At 40.9% G+C, this 11101-nt stretch overlaps 1 protein-coding gene across 2 annotated transcripts; it reads left to right on the forward strand.

The window, feature by feature from the left end:
• Positions 1 to 242: 242 nt before the first annotated feature.
• On the forward strand, positions 243 to 10791 carry LOC130197198 (GRAM domain-containing protein 2B). Of its 2 annotated transcripts, none has more exons than XR_008832399.1 (14): positions 243 to 471; positions 1509 to 1604; positions 2076 to 2163; positions 2477 to 2546; positions 3630 to 3733; positions 3965 to 4060; positions 4172 to 4243; positions 5004 to 5093; positions 5380 to 5491; positions 5872 to 6051; positions 6776 to 6851; positions 7550 to 7654; positions 7878 to 7979; positions 10059 to 10791. XR_008832399.1 is itself a non-coding variant. In XM_056419754.1 (14 exons), the coding sequence occupies exons 1-14, from the start codon at positions 395 to 397 to the stop codon at positions 10098 to 10100; spliced, it is 1290 nt and encodes a 429-aa protein (XP_056275729.1). In that variant the 5' UTR covers positions 244 to 394; the 3' UTR covers positions 10101 to 10791. The 2 variants fall into 2 exon arrangements, 1 of the variants encoding a protein (XP_056275729.1); XM_056419754.1 differs by having other exon boundaries at positions 244 to 471; positions 7898 to 7979.
• The last annotated feature ends 310 nt before the right edge of the window (positions 10792 to 11101 follow it).

Consider the following 11101-nt stretch of genomic DNA (forward strand, 5'->3'; position numbering starts at 1 on the left):
AGAAACAGGAACAGCAGGAGGAAGAGAAAGAGGAGGGGGAACAGCATGAGGAAGAGGAGTAGGAGGAGGAAGAGGAAAATACAGCACTCTCAACTACAAGGCCGGTTGACTCCTCCTCCTCCTCTTCCTCCTCCTCCTCCTCCTCCTCCTCCTTCTGCGTTTATATAAGTGTGTCCAGTGATCCAGAGTGCAGAATGAAACTTTACTCTGCAAACAGAGCCGGGGAACATGTCACCGATCAAAGGTTAAACACACACACACACACACGCACACATGCCATGCTGCTATACGATTGGCCGTGCCACGTGAGCCCGGGAGGCCCCAGGAGGCCACGCCCCCCTCAGGTGAGGGAGTCGGTGCTGCAGGCGGCTCAGACCTCCTCTCAATCGACGGGATGACGGAGGAAGAGTCCAGGAGGAGGAGCAGACGAGGTGACGGGCCGAGGAGCGGAGGAGGAGACGCAGACTACCAGTGAGTTAGGGGTCACAGGGGTCACATGGGTCACAGGGGTCACCTTGAGACGCTGGTACTGGTCCTGGTGTTTCTACTGGTTTACCAAGTGGAGTCCAAGTATATTTATTATACACTCGTATAACTCTTGTCTTTATGAAATGTGTATAAGTACATTAGTTACACACTTGTATAACTCCTGTGTTTATGAAATGTGTATAAGTACATTAGTTACACACTTGTATAACTCCTGTGTTTATGAAACGTGTATAAGTACATTAGTTACACACTCGTATAACTTCTGTGTTTGTGTCTTCTGACTCAGGACTTTAAATAGGAATTTTTGTATTTTGAGCAAAATTGAGAGACGGGATCCCATTTTGTGTGTTTAAATGTTGTTCTCTATTTTTGTGTTTTTTTCGTGTTTTTGTGCATTTTTCTATTATTTTATTTTTTGGTGTGTGTTATTTTGTATTTTGTGTTTTTTTTTGTTTGTTTAAATTGCTCTCATTTGTCTTTTCTTTGTGTATTTTTTCTTTTCTTTGAGTTTTTTGTGTATTTTCTTAGTTTTTTGTGTGTTTTTTGTATATTTGTGTCTGTTTTTGTGTGTGTTTTTGTTGGTTGCAATGACTCAGACTAGTGAGCCTCCCAGAGACAACGTGGACTCTTATCTGTGCGGCCGGTTCACCGATGAGCCAATGAGTCATCGAATTTGTTTGAGGTCATTGAGAACAACTGAAAATACATTTTGAGAACTTGATTATTGATTCCGAAAGTTTGAGAGATTATTTTTAAATATATTATATCTGAACTTGAACGAGCCAAAACTAAATAGCCAGATTTTGATTTAATTTAACAGACGTGTTTCTTCTTTTTGCAGTTTTATCGAGCTCATCCTGACGATCGTCGTTTTATTTATGTCACAAGTCCAAAATGCGTGTTTTAAGATATCGCTTCTAAAATATAAACCTTCTGACCAACTTCTCTCGGATCCTTTTGCTTCGTGCTCTTTGAACCTTGTTGTCTTGTTGTCTTGTTGTCTTGTTGTCTTGTTGTAGTAGTTCTGATGCAGAAAACATGGAGGAGCGACGAACGTTCAGAGAGCAGGCCACCGACCAGGAGCTGTGGGGCCGGAGGAAACCAGTGTTGGTCAGGTTGGTAACCCCTGGTGGTCATTAGAGAGAATGCAGCTTTAATACATGAAGCATAGAATTCTATACAACCAGAGGAGTCGCCCCCTAATGGTCATTAAAGAGAATGCAGCTTTAACATATGAAGCATCTACTTCTATACAACCAGAGGAGTCGCCCCCTGATGGTCATTAAAGAGAATGCAGCTTTATCATATGAAGCATATACTTCTATACAACCAGAGGAGTCGCCGCCTTGGTGGTCAGGAGGTTGAATGCAGCTTTAACACATGATACATTGACTTATATACAACCAGAGGAGTCGCCCCCTGGTGGTCAGAAGAGAGAATGCAGCTTTAACACATGAAGCATAGATTTCTTTACAACCAGAGGAGTCGCCCCCTGGTGGTCAGGAGAGAGAATGCAGCTTTAACACATGAAGCATAGACTCATGTCAGCGGTGGCGTGATGTGTGAAGTCGTTCCTCCGTCTGCAGATCAAAGACCTTCGATCACTCGCTGCTGACTCAAGTCCAGACGGACCTGGACTGCAAGATCGAGAGGAAGAAGTCTCACTACAGCCAGGTGAGTGTTTTATTACCACTGGTGACATCACAGCGTCCCTTGTGACATCATTTCTGATAGGAGGTGTTAATCGGGGGTGTAACGGGACACAGAGTCCACCGTTCAGTAGTCATTGTTCTGTGTTTGGGTCACAGTTGGGTTTGTTTTAATAAGGAAAACAAAGAAAACTAAATAAATAACTTTTTTGTTCACATTTGAGGCGTTAACATACTGCCATAGAATATTCACATTGCGCAAGCATCACTCTGCATTATGTATTATGTGTGTGTGTGTGTGTGTGTTGTGTGTGTGTGTGTGTGTGTGTGTGTTTCAGCTTTCGAAGAGCAACTGCCAGTTCCATAAAATATTCAAGGAGATCAGCAAAGAGGAACAGCTCAGACAGAGTAAGTCCTTCATGATCACAACTGTCTGCTCCACCTTAAATATGGATGAGGGGTCAGAAAGGAGCCCTTTGATAGGTGGAGATCACCTGCCTTCAAGGACAATTACATAGTTTGTGGTGTCGTAGAAGTTGTTGTGCACTAAAGTAATTTTATTGTGATGCTTTATGAGGCCGTGGTTCCCTGGACCAGACCAGACCAGACCAGACCAGACCCCCGCTAAGACTCACAGACTGCACAGCGGCCTCTCTTTGTGCCTCTTGGTCGTTGCCGTCTGTCTCTGTAATTGTTTAGGTCCTATTTTTGTCATTTATTTTTCTGCGGTTGTGTCTCCTCTTTACCTAGGCACTTTGTGTCTGTTTGTAGTTTTGGTCTGTTTGTAGTTGTTTGGTATCTCTTTGTAGTTTCATTGTGTCTATTTTTAGTTACATTGTTCTTGTTGTAGTTATGGTGTGTCTCTTTGTAGTTTTGTGTCTGTTTTTAGTCATTGTGTCTCTCTTTGTAGTTGTTTTGTGTTTCTTTGTAGCTGTTTGGGTCATTTTTTAGTTCCAATGTGCCTCTTTGTAGTTGCATTGTTTCTTGTTGTAGTTATGGTGTGTCTCTTTGTAGTTTGGTGTCTGTTTATAGTCATTGTATGTCTCCTTGTAGTTGTTGTGTGTCTCTTTGTAGTTGTTTTGTGTCTCTTTGTACTAGTTTAGTGTCTTGTTGTAGTCATTGTGTGTCTCTTTGTAGTTTTGTGTCTGTTAATAGTCATTGTGTGTCTCTTTGTAGTTGTTTAATGTCTCTTTGTAGTTATGTTGTGTCTCTTTCTAATTATTTGATGTCTCTTTGTAGTTCTGTGTCAGTTAGTAGTTGCATTATGTCTCTTTGTAGTGGTGTAGTGTCTGTTTGCAGTTGTTTTGTGTCTTCTTATAGTCATGTTGTGTCACTTTGTAGTTTTGTGTCTCTTTCTAGTTATTTTATGTCTCTTTGTAGTTGTGTGTCTGTTCGTGGTTGCATTGTGTCTCTTTGTAGTCACAACCACACTTGTTAGCTCGGTGTGTTCATGTCCTGTCGATAGGCTGATGCCCCTCCCCCGTGTGTCAGGTTACACCTGTGCTCTGCAGAAAGACATCCTCTACCAGGGCCGGATGTTCGTCTCTGACCACTGGATCTGCTTCCACTCCAAGGTGTTTGGAAAAGACACAAAGGTACCGTGAACTGGGACTACGGTTGTCTTTCATCTCAAACATGGCGAGTCCAAAAGATTTGATCTGATGACAGATATTTGGCCTCAAGGATCAACGCCAATATGCATATTAACACAATATATACACAAATGTAACGACATCTATGACAGCGATGAGTGTTTCGGTCCCAACAAAGAGTAAAAGTAGTCCCTCTAGGGGCCAGCTGCTCATCCTGAGGTTTGTCCGTCCCAGATCGCCATCCCTGTGATGTCCGCCACGCACATCAAGAAGACCAACACCGCCATCCTGCTGCCTAACGCCCTGGTTATCGCCACCGCTAACGATAGGGTGAGGACCCCCCCCAACCCCAACCCCAACCCCACCCCACTCCCCCACACATTTCATTGGTTCCCTCTGCTTTGGGTGGATGACCAGGAGTGTCTGTGTGTCTGGTTGCAGTACGTCTTTGTGTCCTTCATGTCCAGAGACAACACCTACAAGTTCCTGATGTCCATCTCTCCCCACCTGGAGGTAGGACAAACCTCACACGTCTTACCCAGGAGAAATGAATGTATTTCATTATTTTCATGGCGTATTTGATGCTAAAATAAAGTTCTTTGAGCTTTTCCGTCCCATCAAATGAACCCACACACACACTCAGAGATGACGGGGCTTCCTAAATGTTTAAGTTATGTGTGTCTTCTGTAAGAGCCATTGTACGTTAAAGTGGTCGATACAGATGAATTCACTTAAACTGGCTGAAATATTTCAACCCCAAATAATCCAGAATGTAATTTACCCTTAAATTCTCTTGAATTTTCTTTAATTCTCTTAAAGTCTTTATGTATGTTTCTGAGTTGTAAAATAATAAATCCATCTATTGTTTAAAAACTCAACATGTTGAGAATAATTACTCCACATGTTGAGTAGTTTTATTCCAAAAACAGAAACTGTGAATTAAAATGTATTTTTTATTTATTTATTTATATAATTTTGTTTCATGAAAATGCTTTTATGTGTCTTATGTAAGTGTCATTGTATATTAAAGTGGTCCATACAGATGAATTCACTTAAACTGGCTGAAGGATTTTAACCCCTAATAATCCAGAATTGAATTGACCCCTAAATTCTGTTAAATTCTGTTAAATTCTGTTAAATTCTCTTGAATTCTCTTAACGTCTTGTTGTACGTTCCTGAGAGAGTTTTTAAAATGTCAGAATGAAAAGCAGGAAAATGTTCTTCTTATACTAATACTTGTGAATATCCCGATGTGATTGAATCTCTCGTCCAGGAGAAGAGTCCGTGCAGCAGCCCGGTTATATCGTCGGCTGCCAACAGCTTCAGAGGTCAGAGGTCACCCCTCACGCCTCGCTTCCCTCGGGTAGGACAAAGCACTTATTTGCTTTGGTTCTTCCAAATGAGTTTGAAAATAGTTATGGAAACATGATTGAGATAAAAAATGGCTGTTGATGTATATTTCTAATATATTCTTTTCGACTTAATGCGAACAAAACACTTGATTTATTGAGAATGTGAATAAAAAGTACGGCCATACAACTGCAGGAAGACGGCAGCTTTTCAATACATAAAGCCCTTCATAATTCTGCAGATCTTTTAGTTTCATACGCTGTGGTCAGTGTCTTCCTCTTGACTTCCTGTTCCTGCAGAGCTTTCCGGGTGAGTTCTGCGACCTGGGCGTGGCGGCGAGGCCGAGGAGGCGGGGCTTAGAGGAGAACAGCAGCTCGGATTCCCAGAGCGCCGACGACGACAAGACGGCTGGTGAGCCGCCGACCAATCAGAGGCAGCGCGGCAGATCACATGATAGAGCTTTGTGTTTTCTTTCACTAAAGGTGCAACAGTTGTATCTCTGAAGCAGAAAGAGACGATTGAATATTAACCGATACCACGAGAACAAACTTAAGAATAAGATATTAATAAAATAAAGCAGTGAATTGTGGCTTGAGAAGCATTGAGACTCATTCCAGCTGCTTTAAGCTGCAGAGAAGCGGTGAACAGTAGAGGGATGTAACGGAGCACCTGGACTCGGGTCTTGTTACCTGGTGGAGTCCATTTACTAGTGACACTAGTGACACCAGTGGCACCAGCACCCAGAGTCCGGAGGACTGGTTTTGAGTTTCCTGCTTCCTGTTCCTCTGCAGAGTTCTCCGCTGCTCCGCTTCTGCACGCCTTGAAGCAGCCGGGCGGTGCAGCGCCGCCCGAGCATCCGGACCTTCAGCATAAAGGGAAGAACCAGCACCAGAAGCAGAACCAGGACCAGCACCAGAACCAGACCCTGCACCAGAACCCAGACTGCAAGCAGCTGGACAAACGCCACGCCGGTACGAACATGAAACAGACTTCATACCTTTTGTAATCCAACACAACGAATATTTACTTCCTTTCCCACATTAATCTTTGAACCCCCACGAGTCAGACTCAAACAACAACGAGCCAATCAGGAATTTGGAAGCAAGAAAAGGAAACCAACAACAACAACAATGTCACCAGTATTTTGGAAATCTTCTTAAACGTACATTACTTTAAATGTGTTGGATTCCTTCATCCAGTCCTCACACAGCGATATGCACGTAGTGATGATATGATCAGATGTATTTTCATATCCTGTTTTGTTTTAAATGGTTAATGTATTAATTCTGCGTCGTCTGTGAATGAGATATATTATAACAATATATATTACAGAAGAAACTATTGAGGACCTAAAGCGGAGCCCTGTGGGACGCCACGAGTAACGTCAGGATACTTTTAATGAGCTTTATGTAATTGTTTGTCTGACAGTTTTATTTCACTAGTCAAACTGTCCTATAATTCATATTTCATCATCACAATCTGAATGTTTTGTTATTATAATAAAGTACATTATTACTATGTTGAAGATATGAAAGATTTGTACTTAGAGAAATAAAACAAATTATAAGCAATGCAAAATATAAATATATTTTTCAAAGCCATCAAATGTATCTGAGTATTAAATTGTTGACAGTTAATCTCTTTTAATCTTAGAGCAATCAAACAAAATGTTATTATCTATTTTTCTGTTTCTAGGCTCAGAGCTGAGGATTTACGGCCGAACTGTGAAACCAGTTTCTCTCAACACTCTGTTGTCGGTCTACCTGTTACTGTGAGTCCACTGCCATTCATTCATTTAGCCATTCTGCCATTCATTAATTTATTCATTCAATAATTCATTAATTTAGAAATTCATTTATTTTTTCATTCATTTATTAATTTAGTCGGTCATTTATTCATTCATTCATTTAACCATTCTGACATTCATTCATCCATCCATTTGTTCATTTCTTTATCCATTCATTTATTCATCCATGCATTATTTTAGCCATTCTGCCATTCATCCATCCATTAATTTATTCATTCATGTATTCATTCTGCCTTTTATTCATTCTGCTGTTTATTAATTCATTAATTCTGCCATTCATCCACCCATTCTGCCATTAATTTATTATGCCATGTATTAAATGAGTAATTCTGCCATTAATTTGTTCATTCAATTGTATTTTCACATTTTTCTGTGAAAATCAATAGATTTATTCATTCCAGTGATTCTTCATGCTCATTCGACTTCACTCGTTCATATAACTATGTATTCATTCATTTATTCATGAAACTAAACTATTCATTAAACATTCATCCCCTAATTCAGCTATTTATTGATCTCATAATGCATTTATTAACCAACTCCATCTTCTTTTTGATTACATTAAGTTTTACTATATACATTCACTCACTCCATCAGTTCCTTCTTTATTGATCGATAGCGTGTGTGTGTGTGTGTGTGTGTGTGTGTGTGTGTGTCCTCAGAGTGTGTGTCCTGGTCCTGTCTTCCTGTTACTTGGCCTTTAAGATCGTCTCATTGGAGCAGAGGCTGACGACGCTCGGCTCCGTCGCCGATTTCCCCGAACAGGAGTGAGTTCACACCAACAAAAAAATAATAATATAATTGTTCATACGTTTCATTCGTTAAAACAAGTGTATATAAATAATACTTTACATATTATTACACACCGCATACTGTGAAATGAGCTTAGTCACCGTGACGACCCCCACTGGGGAACATCAACGGTATACGAAATACAAGATTATATGATTTTGCGCTTCTTTTATTTTGAAATATTTGCGCCCTCCATTGTTTGTCTTTCGGTTGCCCAGAAACGACTTCCGACGGGGAAGCGGCGTGAACGCGGAGCTGTTCTCTGAACTGCTGACCATCAACCTGATGAAGCTGGAGAAGGTCAGCTTCCATCACAAAACCCCTGAACCCCAAATACCCACAATCCTCTTGGTCTATTTCAGTGGTTCTCCATGGGGTATACACAATATCTTCAAAAAAGTATTTACATTTGGCATCCATTTTAAAAATCCTTTTAATTTTTTTTTATTTAATTAGAAACAATTATTTAAAATATATACAAAATGGATTAGATCTTTTTTTTTTAAAGGGAAAAATATTAATCAGCTTAGCTTAGTATTAGGTGCAAAAACAAACCAACACCTGGATCGCCTTTGTTTACTCTGCACAACAAGGAAATATATATAATTATTGGACCTAATCGTCACAGTGAGGGTTTGTATCATAGCTTGCGTCTACATCTAGATCTTCACTTAACTTTTTATATCGGGTTTTTTTATGCTGATGTTATATTTATTGAATCTATTAAGATATATATAAGATATATATCATACAATGCTGTCAAGAAATATTCCCCCGAAAAAAGTTGTCTTGAACAGAGATAGGCTATCAGTTTCCCCCTGCTTCCAGTCTTTATACTAAGCTAGGCTATTTGCCTCCCAGCCACAGTGCTGCGAGTTCAAACCAGGTTACAGGAGCCTGAACGTTACATAATGACCATATGAATATCCGTTGCCCAAATGTGTTTTTAAAAAATATTTATAAACTGTATTATTATTACCTATTATTGTAAGGGTTACAGGTACTGGAACCCAAAAGCACGACACGAAAACAGGAATGCAGGAGGAGGCTTTTTACTTAGTGATTCAGGCAGGGTCAAAACCAGGTTGTCCGTCAAACAAGACAACAAATCCAAAAAGGGGTAGGAAAAAATCTTAAGTCGGGTCTACAGGCCAACAGGGTCGTAACGGGCAGATCGGAATTAGTATTTAGGAATTCACTTGAGAGTTTGGCAATGACACACAAGACAATCTGGCAGAGCACAAGTGGAAGTGAGGGAGCTAAATAGTGAGGGACTAATGAGGGGATGGGCTGCAGGTGAGAAGGGCGTGAGGACCAGGTGAAGGTAATGAGGGACTAATGAGGGGATGGGCTGCAGGTGAGACGGGCGTGAGGACCAGGTGAAGGGAATGAGGGACTAATGAGGGGATGGGCTGCAGGTGAGACGGGCGTGAGGACCAGGTGAAGGGAATGAGGGACTAATGAGGGGATGGGCTGCAGGTGAGATGGGCGTGAGGACCAGGTGAAGGGAATGAGGGACTAATGAGGGGATGGGCTGCAGGTGAGATGGGCGTGAGGACCAGGTGAAGGGAATGAGGGACTAATGAGGGATGGGCTGCAGGTGAGACGGGCGTGAGGACCAGGTGAAGGGAATGAGGGACTAATGAGGGGATGGGCTGCAGGTGAGATGGGCGTGAGGACCAGGTGAAGGGAATGAGGGACTAATGAGGGGATGGGCTGCAGGTGAGAAGGGCGTGAGGACCAGGTGAAGGGAATGAGGGACTAATGAGGGGATGGGCTGCAGGTGAGACGGGCGTGAGGACCAGGTGAAGGGAATGAGGGACTAATGAGGGGATGGGCTGCAGGTGAGAAGGGCGTGAGGACCAGGTGAAGGGAATGAGGGACTAATGAGGGGATGGGCTGCAGGTGAGATGGGCGTGAGGACCAGGTGAAGGGAATGAGAGACAATCAGGTGAGGATGACAGGATCTGGAATGACAGGAGAGTTCATTAAGCATGCAGGCAGGATGAATATAACTGAAGGTGGGGAAATCGTGACAATTACTACGTCTGATTATAGAGTAAACTACATTTTGTAGTTTATATATACATTTCATTTTGCTCTAATTTTACTTTTTCTTTTTTTTTGACGGTTGCACCACCATCAATTTATTCAGGGTTGCATAGTATTCATATATTTATTTTTCTAAACTTTATTTGACACGCATTAGCCTCTCTATCTTTTATCTGGTTGTTGTCCCATTGATAATTTGTAAAGCACTTTGAATTTTATTTGATTTAATTTAAAATAGATAGATGAATACAGTTACCATGACATTGATTGATTGATTTGATTGATTGATGTCATGGAGCAGCAATGACCCAACGTCTCTCCTTCCAGGTGCAGAAGAACCTGCAGCGGCTGCTGGACGAAGCGACCTGAATGTACTGGAAACCAGTTTAATGTTTACAAACATATTCTGTGAATAATAATGTTATTGCGGTCGTTATGTTACAAAAACAGAGATGTATTAATGCATTAAAACAAAACCCTGTTAAAGTGTGCAGTGTAGCCACACCCATCTGTACAGTACTACAATAGTACTGCTTGGTGTAATAGTACAATAGCAGTATTTTAACGGTGTCCTCTTTAAGAAGGCAGTAACGGTATAACTGTATTTCTCTCTTCTTCTCCTGTTTTTAAATACCACTAAACTAGGAAAAGCTAAAGGTTAGAATAGTTTGTTCTTACATTTAAAAATGTTTTACCCAGAGCATCCTTGAACACACCGTGGTCAGAAAGCAAATTTTTATTAAATCACCTTTCTGATTGGTCCTTCCACCATATTGTTACTGACATGTCAATTATATACGAGAAGGACATTTATTAAAATGAGCATGTTTACTATCTCTATATGGACAGCACAGTGTCATTCCTCATTTGACCAGCAGAGGGCGCAGTGATGTGTTTCTGAACCTCACACTGTGGCTTTAAAGCTTCCACACTGTTGTTGGTCACACAGGTTTTCAACAGACTGTTACAGCGACGAAATATAGAAATTATACACAGAATTAATGATCAGATTGTAATTTCCTCTGTCTGGGATTAAAGTTGTATTTTTCCTGCAATGTTATCGCTTTGATTTGTTTTTCTGAATTTGCATAGCTATATAATAGATTATAAATATAGATAGAGTTCTTTATTTTTAAAAAAAGGATTTAAAAAAACACTTTTAAGGGGACTTTTATTTTAAATTCCATGTTTATTTCACAGTTGTGACACATCTGTTGAATATATATATATATATATACAGGCACGTGCACAGACATTTTGGGGGGCAGGTGCTCAAACCCAAAAAAAGGGCACCCATTCCCAAAAAAAAATTCGGACAGAGTTGAAGCATTACACTGATGATGCTGTCCTCGACCTGCGTTTCCTCTGGG

This window comes from Pseudoliparis swirei, chromosome 7 (assembly GCF_029220125.1).
Source record: "Pseudoliparis swirei isolate HS2019 ecotype Mariana Trench chromosome 7, NWPU_hadal_v1, whole genome shotgun sequence".
Classification (NCBI taxonomy): domain Eukaryota; kingdom Metazoa; phylum Chordata; class Actinopteri; order Perciformes; family Liparidae; genus Pseudoliparis; species Pseudoliparis swirei.